The 14,142-nt window shown below is 37.0% G+C and overlaps 1 protein-coding gene across 3 annotated transcripts in view; it reads left to right on the top strand.

Annotated features, from left to right (window-relative positions):
- Positions 1-14,142, top strand: part of LOC127444569 (F-box only protein 41-like) — an 83,508-nt gene that overhangs the window by 59,774 nt on the left and 9,592 nt on the right. For all 3 annotated transcript variants that reach the window (XM_051704018.1, XM_051704016.1, XM_051704017.1), the window contains 7 exons: positions 2,126-2,361; positions 9,101-9,216; positions 10,086-10,238; positions 10,539-10,634; positions 10,854-10,972; positions 11,858-12,016; positions 13,866-13,981. In XM_051704018.1, coding sequence (XP_051559978.1) covers positions 2,126-2,361; positions 9,101-9,216; positions 10,086-10,238; positions 10,539-10,634; positions 10,854-10,972; positions 11,858-12,016; positions 13,866-13,981 — 995 coding nt within the window. The remainder of the gene's footprint in view (positions 1-2,125; positions 2,362-9,100; positions 9,217-10,085; positions 10,239-10,538; positions 10,635-10,853; positions 10,973-11,857; positions 12,017-13,865; positions 13,982-14,142) is intronic.

Genomic DNA, 14,142 nt, shown 5'->3' with positions numbered 1-14,142 from the left:
ATTTTCATTGACTAAGGCTAATTTGTGCTGTTTTGAGATTATGTCTCCTCTCCCTTTTTCACATGTCAGATTGTAGGCCAGAAAATGTAATTACTAACCTGTGCAGCAGAATTCTCAGCCTCAGACGGCATGGCAGTTGGCTGCCCACAATCCGTTCATTGACTGTCTGATGCATATTAAACGCAAAATTGTAAAGCACTTGCGAAAATCGTAAGCTCAACTCAGGTTGCCAAAATTACTCCAGGAGTCAGGGCTCATAGGTTTTTATTAGTCTGTCAAGAAACAAAGTCGGGCTGCTACACTGAGCGCTTCTGAGGAAGAAATAAACACTAAATTTAACTACGTTTGTAAAGCTAGTGGCATCAAATATTTGAAATATATTCAAAGTTTTATTGTAGACACTGTTTTCTTTACAGCCACTGACAAACCAACATTATTTGAATGAGTTTTTACACACCGATCTTTTATTGTGGTATCATGGATTTCAGATTTCAGATTAGTCCAGAATTTAGCTACTCGAGGTATCTTATTCATCTCAACATTTAAGTGGACAAGAGGCATTTCACTTTCAGAAAAGAAGATTGGAGATTTTCATAGATAAGTGAAATGACTACAAGCAACCACCCCTCAGCATTCAGCTTCTGGCATTTTGTTCTGCACCATCAGATCTTAGTTATTTTTTCAAAGAGACAGCAGCGTGTTTGTGTCACAGCTTTTTTCCTTGGTAGGTTCTGAGTGTCTTAAATGTTGGCGAATGCTGCAAACACCTGTTTCTTCAGTCTAAAATCGCATTAGATCTCCAGCACAACTTGTATTACTCAAGAGACGTGAGTCTGTCAGACTGGAGCTGTGAGATAGAAATGACCTGCTGATTGCATGATTTGGAGGATGTACAGCACCTGTGGGAGGCAGAGAGACCACTGAAGAGTGCTTGATAACATCCTTATGGAGCTCTGGCGCCACCATATGGACATGTTTAGTAATGCAGCATGGAGCCAATTATTTTAATTTTAGAGTACATCATTGTAAATAAGAGGTTTGTTTTTCTTGCTATTTTCAAGAGTTCTAAACACTCATATGCATTCAGATCAATGGGTAGGCATCTTGGCAGATTCATTGGGATTTTAATTGCTTGAAAGGTGTTGTTCATGTATAAGGGATTTTTTAAAGCACATATGGCATGTCATGATACATGTTGGGTACTAAATAGCAACATGGAACCAAAGAAGTAAAACACTACATTAAATCGACTAATGAGATAAGTCAAGTGTAAATAATGAATTCAGAACTAAATCTGTGATGCTGTTTTGTAAAATTTAACCCTTTTGCCGTATATTATTGCAAATCTTGGGTCTTTAGTGAACCAGCACTTACATCAGTCACAAATGGATCTAAACAATGCCCAGATACTAGTGTAAAATTTTTCAAAGCATTTTAAGACAATAATAGAGTATAAAATATCCTGTTATATTTTGGTTTTATTTTTCATATATCAAAGAAATGATGCAACCAGTGATAGAACAGGGTTCATTACTTCCACGCTGAAATTTTATGAAACTCCACTGGCTGTCAAACACATACTGAGCTTAATTTAACACTAAAGCTACAAGTAAGTTAAACATATGTATATATTTTCAGGGACTTACTGAGTCTTAATAGATGTACAACTTACAGAATTTCAGTACTACACCCACATTTCAATAGCCATGTCATAGTGTTCATGTGCTGTACTTGCTATAGTTTAATTCCATGTTGCTTCTTAGTCAAAAAGCAATGTCAAATGTAAATCAAATCAATCACTGAAACAACACTGCCATCTTGAGTAGCAAAGGACATGTAATATGTATTTGTACACGCATAGGGGATACTGATTATTCACCACCATTGTGCACAAAATGAAAGTAGATAGTGATCAGTGTCTGTTAAGCACCTAAAGGGATAAAACGTTCCATAAAAGTAATCCACACCACTGTGCAAAGACCAAAGTCATAATTCATTAAAAATGAAAGAATGGCATCATTTTCAATTTCGGATGATCTCTTTAAGTTTGCTGCACCTTCTTTCTTTACCTCTCTCTTTCTCTCTTACTTTTTATTATCCTCTGTTGCTCTCTCTCTGTCTTCAGGTCATTCTGAAAGGGGATACAAGCCTTGCCGCCATGAGAAAAGTCCCTCTAAAGTCAATGAGGTGATTAGTCCTGAGGTGCTAAAGATACGAGCCGCTCTGTTCTGCATCTTCACCTACCTAGACACTAAGACACTCCTGTGGGCAGCCGAGGTGTGCCGGGATTGGAAGTTTGTGGCTCGTCATCCAGCAGTGTGGACCAGAGTGCTGCTGGAGAACGCTCGCATCTCTTCAAAGGTTTTTAACACCCTTCACATTTATACTCTCACAGTAGTACTTCTGCTGTCAGATATTGTATAAGTGTTATCAGTTCACTAATAGAGCTTAACAGTGACCGCCCACTTTTTCAGCAGCCCTGAAATGGAGTATTTTCCCATTCATTTTCTCCATAAGCATTTCAGAAAGTTCTTCAATAAAGAGTTTTTTTAAGTCTTGAATGAAGCCAAATAGCTCAGAGAAATTTACAACATTACAACATTTGAATGAAAGCAAAATTATGTGGGAATGCATGAAGTGCTCATCCCATAAAACGACCCTCAGGGTGCCACAAGGTGGTGCTAGGGGTCTGCTGTATATATATATATGTATATATAAACTAAAATTACTGTTTTATTCTACTTTCTAATAAATACACATACATTTCATTTTAATTAAAAGGTATTTCTTCAGGTTTATAAACATAAAATATTAGTGTGGAGAGAAAAATAAGTGATGACAAAGTAAATATTTTCCATTTAATATTGTAATAATTTATTTTGGTTTTAGTACTATGAGAATATAAAAGCCATTTAGATGCAACATGTTGTCTTCATACCATGCTTACTCTTTTATAAGTCTTAGTTGCTCTTATATTTTTGGAAGGGGGTCCAAAATAGCGCAGGGTATCAAAAAGTGCATACAAATGTTTGAAAACCCCTGCAATAAAGTATTGTGAATTATGGAATTAAATCAGTCTGGATTTTGTTTTTTTTATGTATGCTGTATTCTTATCAGAAATACTGTAAAATCGGTGATTGAATGACTAATGTTTACTCACTGAAATGAGATAATTTCCTATTAAATCAATAGGGAAATTGGAATGTTTGGGCAAAGCAATGTGGTGGTGCAGTGGTTTCACTGATATGACGTCATGAGCAATCCAGTTATATATATATATATATATATATATATATATATATATCTATCAGTGGTACTATCCCTTTAATTTGAAGTTTGTAATTTTCAGTGGCACTTTCAGGAACAAAGAGATTTGCAACAATAATGACCATTTTCAAACAAGTTTCAAACACTCCGCCTGTCTTCCATTGATAGATCAAACAGGAAGTCCTGCCCAAAGTCACGGCATTGGTTGAGATGTTATTGCCAGTTTTAGTCAGGCAGCTCAAACAGATTGCAATTCTTTTTGGTGGTGCAGAAATTACACACTGCACCTTTAACAACCTTGGAGCATGGATAGGTTAAGTCTTGAGACGTTATTAGCTCAATTAATCAATTTCTATGTGGTGAATTTGAATGGGATTTTTACTTCCGGAACTCTGCTAATGTAATCTATTTGCAAGGCTGCTGTAGGATTTAGCCTTTTTGTAGACTTTGGAATTCTCCAATTTCAGACAAGACATTATATCAGATCTTAATGAGATGGTGGCATAAAGTGTCTGCTGTCAACATAAAGTGGGGTCCAAACATTTTTCTTTTTCACCAAATTAAACCTGGCAATATACCGAAAGCTTAGAAATTGTGAAAAATGTAAAATAAAGCAAAGTTATGACATAAAATGATTAAGAAACATTCAGGATTCTGCACTATTTTAGGTCACTAATCAAATGTAAGTAAATTAACTGTATGACATTTACCATGTTAACCAGTGTATGGTAAGTTACTCAAAAAAGTAATCCACTACAAATGACTAATTACTTTGCAATTACTTTGTTGTTATTAAATTATAATCTGAGTACTTTATAGATTACTTCATAAGAAAAGCAATCACATTATTAATTACTTTTAAGTTACTTTCAAAAACACAGGGTCTGTTCCAAAACCTAGTGAGCATCCTCCGGAGGCAGCATTTTAAGACATCATAGGCACACTCCCGACCCAAAGGCTATTCCAAAAGGTAGGTATCTTAATTATGTTGCCTCTAAAGATGTCTCATTTTGACCAAATTCTAAGGTAGCATCTTATGTATCCTTCCCCGGGTAGGCGATCCCAGAATGCACCGTGATGAGCTCGGTGGAAAAATAAATCCAAGAAGGCAGACGAAGCGAGAGAAACTAGTGCTGTGAAAAAGTATTTGCTGATTTCTTCTATTTTTGTGTATTTTTCATACTCAACTGTTTTAGATCTTCAAACGAGATTTAACATAAAAAAAGGCAACCTGAGTAAACACAAAATACAGTTTTCAAATATATATATAGTTTTTGAGGCAAACAAAATTAACCAACACCTATGTCACCTTAACTTAAAGCTACACTATGTAACTTTTGACCCTCTAGCGGTTAAAAAATAAAACTGCATGTGTCTTGCGGAAGAACATTGTTTTGGTAATGACGCAAGTTGTGCTTTGGCTCTGCTCCTCTGCATGGATGAATGTGGTTTGAGGCACCGGTGTACACAAGGATACAGGACATCTTATCAGAGTGAATGGACAAATAAATAACAAAAGAAAGTATAAGAAAAACATGTCATATGAGCAGATAAGTGCCATATCTTATGCTGTTGTTTTGACTTATTGGAAACAGTGATGTTATGAAATAAATGACGTTACAAAATTTAGGCAACGTTCGTTAACATTAGACATAATGATTGCTAGTTGTAAAGTTTTTATAAGTGCAGGATATACTGGCCAAATAGACCACGGTAGTAACTAATTTATAAATTGTCATTGTTACCAACCAGTTGTCAACATCATTTCAAGACACATACAGTATGTCCTTGGCAAGCCAATAGGACTAAAAAATTTATTTATATAAATTATTGCAGTTATAAAGAAAAATACACACGTGTGCTAGCAAGTGAAAAGGTCTGCGCCGATTACAGTATAATTGTTGTATATCACTACAGATACACACAGACGTGAGTGTGTGTGATCACACAACTATACATAAACCATATCAATAAAATATCTTACCTGTTGAGTAAGAAAAATGCCATCTCTGGGTCACTTTTAAATACTTTCAGATCTCGGAGTTGTCACCACCTCTGAAAAGCCAAGCCGATGTTGATTTGTGCTTTATTACGGACTCTGTTGCTTTCCCTTTTTGCTTGTAGACTCTGCTCTGTTCAGGGTTTCTTTGTTTTTACAACCGGTGATTCCCCGGAGATGGCAAATTTTTCTCGTTCATTGTGACAATAAACTTTCAGCTTCAGCTACACCCACACATGCGCTAAAGTAGCCGAATCTTATATTCTCTGTGTGTGGATATGATATGACACGCACGGGCGAATGACATATATATGCAATTTCCCGTGAAATCCATCCCGACAGCTCTAAAATTTAAATCATTATTATAGGTTTATCAAAGTGTACTTGGGTAAAGACATGGTTTGGAAGATGGATTTTTGTTGCACTCTCTCATTAATTACATTTAGTTGTTTTTTAACAAAAAAAAGTTACATAGTGTAGCTTTAATAGCCGGTTGTGCCACATTTAGCAGCAACAACTGCAACCAAATGCTTCCGATAACTGGAGACCAGTCTTTCACAACGCTGTGGTGGAATTTTGGCCCACTCTTCTTTGCAGAACTACTTTAGTTCAGCCACATTGAAGGGTTTTCAAGCATGAACTGCCCGTTTAAGGTCCTGCCACAGCATCTCAATCGGGTTCAGGTCAGGACTTTGACTAGGCCACTCCAAAACATTCATTTAGCTTCTTTTGAGCCATTCAGAGGACTTACTCCTAAGCTTTGGATCATTGTCGTGCTGCATAATCCAGTTGCGCTTGAGCTTCAATTTATGGACTGATGACCGGACATTCTCTTTTAGGATTTTCTGGTAGAGAACAGAATTCATGTTTCCCTCAATTATTGCAAGTTGCCCTGACCCTGAAGGAGCAAAGCATCCCCACACATCACTCTACCACCACCAGGTCTTAAAAACTTTGGCCACTGCACTTGGATTAATTACTATTCTATCCTGTGCTGGATCACGTCACTGTAATAGAAAGGTTTCTACATTCATCTGTACAGTCATTCCCTACAGAATCAAAATGTTTGTAAAAGTTAAGTTCATTTGCTTTTTCCTGTTCATTCAGTACATGCATTCCCCTCTTGTCAGAGTTCATGTTGGTAATTTCTCTCACTGCATCCCACAGTTTTTTCGAGTTCTTAGTTGAGACAGCTTCTCTGACACGTAAACTATGTTGCTCTCGTACTTCCCTTAATTTCCCCCTTAGTTCTCTTTGAACTGCTCTTAGTTCCATTGTATTGTTGTTCCTGAAGGCTTGTTTTTTTCTGTTTAATGCCATGTTTAATCTCAGGCATAATGTAGTCTTTATTGCTTGGGTATATCCTAATAGTCTTTTTTGGAACTAAAAGCAACCACTTAGCTCCTCCTTATTCCTGTCTTGCCACACACTGACAGTCTTTGAGACAGGTTTGCTTCTTTTAAGGGTGGACCGGAAGATGGAAATGAGCTGGATGGTGTTATGATCCGAATTTGAAAGGGGGAGGGGATCTAATCTTAGCAGCAAATGCATCTTAAATATTGCCATAACATTTGTCCAGTTTCTTATTTTTCCGTGTGCTATTATTGACATATTGCTGGAAACCTGGAAGAGTGTAGTCCATCTTACAGTGATTGAAGTCCCTTAATACAAATATCGGTGCATCAGGCTTATTTTGTAATTGCTGATGGACACAGTTGGCTATCCGTGAAGCAGCTTTGGATGTGTTCCCATAGTCTCTGGGTAGGTAAAAAGGTCTTAGACTTAAACATATGAGTTAAAGGTCAGGAGTACATACCTTGTCTTTTATTGAGTAATTCCTGCACCAGAGTCCTTGATAAAAACATGAATGCCACCTCCCTTCATTTCCCTGAGTTATTATTCCTGTTCATACAAACATTTTAATGCCTTTTACCTGAACCTTGTTCATTGAGTCTGGGAAATCTCCTTGAAGCCAGGTCTCTGGCTAGATAATGAGGCATGACTCATGGTATACATTGCAGACTGTTGTGTTCAGACGCAACTCCTCCATCTTGTTCCCCAGGGAGCGAGCATTGCTGAAGAGTACTGATGGCAGCGGTGGCTTGTTACACTTTCGGCAGAGCCGATGTTGAATGCCGCCCCTCCTCCCTTGTTTCCACAGCCAACTGTCTCCACACTGTCGCAACATCTCCTCTGGAACGTTATCTAGCATGCCCGGTTCTGGTACCGCACTTTTCTGTAAGGACAACAGGCATTCTCTGCCACAAACACGTAGCACCTGGTCGCTTCCCCGGGTAAACACGGTGGCAGTGTCGTATTGCGTGCAGACACTGGATGCAGTCAGCACCAACAACAACATCACTCCGGCAGTCTTCTTCCCCATCGTGTTATTTTGTTACGTTTGTTATTTTTGTTACAGACTTCAACACACTTGACAAACTTAACAAACAAACTTAACATATAAACAAACTTTTCAACAAACAAACAAACAAAACGCCTGTCGCAGCAGCGCCACACCACAGAGTTTCAGTTCAATTTCAATCACCATTTTCCTCATCATTTCTGGAATTTCTTTCGACCTTGGCATAGTGTGCTACTGGGTGAGTCCTTTTAGCCAAATTCCTGCTGCTGAAAATGTTCTATTTAGGTGTTGATTTGATTGAACAGGGCTGGCAGTAATCAGGCCTGAGTGTGTCTAGTCAAGCTGAACCCCATTATGAATGAAGTTTCATAGATTTGGGGATTTAGTAACTAAGGGGCAAATACTTTTTCACACAGGCCCAGCTGGTATTGGATAACTTTTTTGCTTCAATAAATAACATTATCATTTAAAAACTCTATTTTGTGTTTACTCAGATTGCCTTTGTTTTATGTTAGATTTTGTATGAATTTTTGAAACAATTCAGTATGCACTCTCTCATTAATAACATTTTGTTGTTTTTAAAAAATAAAAATAAAAATTACATTGTGTAGCTTTAATAGCCGGTTGTGCCACATTTAGCACATTTAGATTTAGTTTGAATTTTTGAAACAATTTAGTATGAGATATACACAAAAACAGAAAAAATCTAAATACTTTTTCACAGCACTGTAGATTATAAATATACTTATAATCCATATAATACTGAGAAGTATCCATAAATAACAGTTTAATATGATACAAATCAACTATTTTACCCAAAATGTGTGTGGTCTGTGCGTATTTTTGCTCATTAGAGGACGCTGTGCACGAGAAGTGCTATTTGAATGATGCGCGGAGCTGCCGCCTATGCAGAGCATTCCAAATCACTCTCTTATGAGGCATTATTTCAGTAAGGATGCTGCCAAAGAAGACAGCTGCCTATGTAGGTAGGAGACAGCGAGGCAGCTCACTACGTTTTGGAGCAGACCCATAAAAAAGTCGATTTTTTTCACTTTTATGGTTGCACACCCTTCACCTGTCACAGAAATGCAAACAGATGTACAGATATGAACATATGAGTTCATATTTTAAATTTATTGTACATTAATAATAGTAAGATAGTAACTGTAACCTGATTACAAAAACTGAAATGCAGTGTTACACTGTTTTTTACTTCAAAATATTAGATCATAGTAACTAATTTTAATCAGATAACACCAAACACTGATGTTAACTCCTTTGTACAGATGTTAGATGTCCTTGCTTCCACTGAATCACACAAAATGCTCTTTTCAAAAAGGGGACATAAAAATGCAAAATAGAAGCATCTCTCTAGTGGTCTCTGACTTCTAGACCCCAGTATATTTTGTGACAGCTGAAAGCCCTGAAAAAGGCTACAATCTCTAATGTTGTCTCTCATTGTGTTTGTGTAGTTCTTGTGCATTCTGTCTCAGTGGTGCACACAGACCCATTCCCTCATCCTGCAGAATCTCAAACCCAGACAGAGAGGCAAAAAAGAAACAAAGGAGGAATATCTGAAGAGCACACGGTAATACTAGTCTCCCACTGTGTCTGCTGTCTACTGTGCCACGCTGACCCTATTGTTTGTGTAGCTCCTGCCTTCCCACAGCTCTACACACCTCCACCTCTTTTCTCCACCATTTTATTACTTTCTGCACTCTGTCCTGATATTCTCATTTACATTTATTAATTTAGCAGACTCTCGCTGCCGCATTCTCATCACTCTTTCACACCAAACAGATACATACTAACTCACTCACACAGTCTGACACTTGATAATTGCTTGTTTAGGGTTCCAGAGTTAGGAAAGGGATCTGAAAGAGAAGTCTGTTAATTGCTCTGCTAAATCATCTAATCCAGAGTGCCAGTCTAAATCTAGGGCTGTCTATCGGAAACCATGTATTCAAGATCAGGGTTTTTTGCAGTAGAAACAGAGGATTGGTGTCTTTGTTGATTAGAAAAGAAAACTATGTAGACAATGGCACAGCATTAAGCAGTTACTAAGTACAGTACATTAAAGGTGCACTCAGTAATTTATTTACTCATTAAAAAAGTTTTACTCCTAAAGAAATGAATTGTAATTTTGAAAAATATAATGTGCAGTATAAACTCATGACCACTCACACAAGATGAAGACTAGTCATTTAAGTAGCTTTATAAAGGCTGTTTTATTCTACATGGAGAGGGTCCCCTCAGGGGACTTTAAATGATGCAAGTCAACATTCACGCCACTAAGTGTCACTGTAAGTCCAAGACAACATAAACAAAAAAGTTACTGAGTGCACCTTTAAGGCTATAAATTTCATAATTTTCCTCAGAATCAAACCCATGACTTTGGCATTGCTAGTGCTACACTCCTTTCTTTGTTTCTTTCTTTCTTTGTTTCTTTCTTTCTAGTGGGAGTCTGGAGGAAGGTCTGGAGGCCTTGCTGAAAGCCACTGGAAGTAATCTGCTCATCCTGAAAGTATCTCATTGTCCTAATCTATTGACTGATCGCTCTTTGTGGTTGGCGAGCTGTTATTGCCGGGCACTACAGGCTGTCACATACAGGTTGGTCCTCAAGTTGGCACTATTTCGTTTTCCCTGCATATTCTTATTTACCTTTACTTCATTCAGAGCATAAAGTCACAAAGATGAAATTTCTCATGTAGGCTATTTAGTGTATTTATTTAGGGGAACAGATGTATAAGATGTAAAAGAAAGGGCAGTTTAGGACAGAGCCAAAATAGCCATTTTAATTAACTTGTCTGGTCACTCAGTTTCTAATAGCAGTGTAAACCTCTGCAGGATTTGCAAATTCAGAGAAAAAATTTGTTTTCTATCTTATGGAAGTTTATCTATGTTTCTTAGAAGTGCAACTGACCCTGTGGGACAGGAGGTTATCTGGGCATTGGGAGCTGGTTGCAGAGACATCATTTCACTACAGGTGGCGCCATTACATCCATGGTAAGACAGAAATATACAGTAGCTTGTTTCTAAGACAATTATAAAGGTTTTTGCTAAAGTAGCTGCCTTTAAATGGCTTGATTAATTAAATTTAAATGCATTAATATTAAATCCATTTAAATATTAAAAATGCAAATATTGTATCTCATAGTTAAAAAAAAAATGATTCCATTTAAATGCATTTTTAAAATTTTGAGCATTTTAAATTTTAACTTGTAGTCAGCAGCCAGCGCGCTTCAGTAACAGATGCTTGCAGACCATTGGCAGATGCTGGCCACACCTCCGAGCTTTGGGTGTGGGCGGGGCTGGCTGTGGCATACAGGGATTGGCCTCTTTGGGTGAGTGAGAGTAAATGAGTGTTTGACCTTCAGTTTATAACAAATTAGTTAGACAAGAGACATAACAATCCAACTAAAAGTTACCTTAGATGGAGCATAGATTGGACTTAAAAAAAAAAAACAATTGTGTTTTGGCGACTCAAATTTGAGTCCAACTCAGGTTATTTATCCAGGGCTGACATGGAAGACATGAAATGTCGGAGAATTTTAAAACTGTTAATTTTAGATATGAAAAAGTCTGGAAGGTTCAATAGTGAATATAAAATTGGATTTTGTCATTGACATTTGCTGGACTCTGATTTAATCACACACTAAGACACAGAGCCAGTGAAAATAACACTTTTAACATGCTGCTGTGATCAAACCGGAGGCGCCTTTTTATAGCATTTGACATAAATAAAAAAATACATGTTTTGAATGAAGAAGGTGCATTTTCTGCTCTGCCTTCTGTTTCATTTTACCCATTTACTGTGCCATCTACATTTAGATATAATGGGTTTGACCTTTCTAAATCACAAGTTGTTATGACTTCTGTTGCTGCTGTTAGATAAAAATCCATTCAGCCTTAAATAGACCACTCAGAAGACTGAATCAGGAAGATAAACAGATTATTATGGGCAAAAAAATGTTTAAGTGCCAGTAGTATTTCAAGAAATCTTCTTTTAGTTATTCCATTCAAATTATTTTTATTTCCTCAGTATCCCACAATTAAATATGACTACAACTGTGTTATACAGTATATTATTAGGCTTGTTCTGTTACTGTACATGTTAGTAAAATATTAGCAGCATTACTTTTGCAGCCTCCTACCAGGGGAGCAATAGGCTGGCTACAGGTTTTCCTTAAAGAAACACTTTAATGACACTATAATGATATATCTTGCAGCAAGGAACTGCATGAGGCTGCAGGTGCTGGAACTGGACCACGTCAGTGAGATAAATCAGGAGGTGGCTGCTGAGATGTGCAGAGAAGGTCTGAAGGGTCTGGAGATGCTGGTTCTTACCTCCACTCCAGTAACTCCTAAAGCTTTGCTCCACTTTAACAGTGAGTGCACATTTCCCTACAGTATGCTAAACATCTCACTGTATCAGATACACATGCATCATCTTTTATTAGTACTTAATTAAATCTCAAGGATCACTTAAATCGAAACCTGGATTTTAAGAGCAAATCTGTGTTTTTTTTAATGAAATACATCAATTATATTTCTTAGTTATAAACTGATAATTTGCATCAATTTGTAGTCATTAATAATGTATACACCTTTTTGATGTAGATACTAATGAATGTTTTGAACTGCTTATACTAATTATTCATTTATGCAAATCATTTCTTAAGGTATTAAATGGTCCGAAAAATCCCTCCAGAGCTTAAGTTGAAATTAAAAATGTATTCATCAGCTGGTGGAGAGAACATATTTGTTCAAGTCAAATTCGTTATCTGAGCAGACAATCTTCTCAGTGGAACATTCATACACAGTGTGTCTTGTAAAACACCTAGCTGTACACTAAAACAGAACTCTATATAATTTTAAACTTGAACTTTTGTACAAGTGATATTTCTTCTAATTTGCTAAATGTGACAGTTTTTCAATTTGTCTTATAAAACAGTTAGTTCTGATAGTTGAAATTCTAAGCACACACCTGTTATATTAAATTTGCAACATTAACCCAACCTATGATATTATTGGTGGAATTGTTTGAATTCCGAGTATAATTATTACATTATTTATAATACATATTATTATTGCAAAACACTTCTATATAGTTTCTATTGACCTGTTTCACGTGACATCACTGTATGACCGCAGCGCCATGTTTGTGACCAAAAGACCATATACCTTCAATGTGCTGCACTGTGGGTATGTGACAAAAGCTTTCTTCAGGAGTTAAAAGCAGTTCTTATTATCCTACAGACGGGATTATCACAGACGTCTTTTTTAATACTAATGACTAAATCAGACCAGAAATCAACACAAAAACATTTGTAATTTCTGAATGAGATATGTTTACGGTGATGTACCGTTGGGTGTGTGTACTCGCCGGTCACACATTAGACCCGCTGCCGTACAGATATGAATCCATGAATCCGTGGATAAAATATCTTTAAATGTCTGCAAAAGTTCTATTTGGCAATATCTGTGCTGTCTTCAGACCTGTATGAACTTTTCCTGGGACTTGGAATAGATCAAAAGCAATTGTTGATGTTTTTCTTGATATTGGTTCTCGGGTGTTTTTCCATTCACCACCATTGTTACCTTCCCTGATGGTCGCAAATATGGTGGCTGCGAGGAAAAAGTGACGTCATTGAAACAGGTCAATATAGAACCCTAAAGAGTTCTGTCCCTCGCTTGATATTTAGAACCCCTTAAAGATTCTATATAGAACCCCTTTTCAGGGTTCTTTCAAATGCTAACTGAAAAGGTTATATATGCGGTAGAACCCTTAGGGGTTCCAAACATGGAATCATAATATTTCGTTTTGTTTAGTTTCTAATTTAGCTTTTGTTTTATTGCCAGACCTTTTTATGGATATGTGAATTATAATATAATTTATAGTTCATATAAATACTGCATCACTAGAAGAAATTTAAAGAACAACTGGCAGAACACATTAAAGTACTATTTCAGGTTGTGCCTAAGAACAACTCTTACCTGTGGTAAAATAACTGTAACGCACAACCTCTTGTGGATTATATTGCTTTTTTTTTACACACTTGCAATATGGAACTTTGCTGCTGAATTTTACTAGAGAGTTAAGATTCGTTCTTGGGACCTGATAATACCTTTAGATTTAGACTTTGCATTTCACAAAATACTCCCACACCTCCTTTGAAATGAACTCTATTCTCTCACAAACTTACTCACCCACTCCCCACTCTTCTTTCTTTGCAGGTGTGTGTCGTAACCTAAAGTCGATTGTAGTGCAGATCGGTATAGAAGATTACTTTGAAGACCCCAACAGTCCTGAGGCCAGAAAACTCTTTGATGAAATGGTGAACAAGTTGCAGGTATGGCATCATCTATTTTCAGGTCTTTGAGAGTGGAACATTTCATATTGCAGGCCAACAACAATATGACCCATGCATTTCTGATTATTCACTGCCAGACTAAAATTGCCAGCAAAAGCCATTCTGTAGTAATTTCGTCCTAGGTCATGGGATTTCCTGTG

The sequence above is a fragment of the Myxocyprinus asiaticus genome, chromosome 8 (assembly GCF_019703515.2).
Source record: "Myxocyprinus asiaticus isolate MX2 ecotype Aquarium Trade chromosome 8, UBuf_Myxa_2, whole genome shotgun sequence".
NCBI lineage: Eukaryota > Metazoa > Chordata > Actinopteri > Cypriniformes > Catostomidae > Myxocyprinus > Myxocyprinus asiaticus.
The sequence above is the reverse complement of the archived record's forward strand: the minus strand, read 5'-3'. Positions and strand labels throughout refer to the sequence as shown.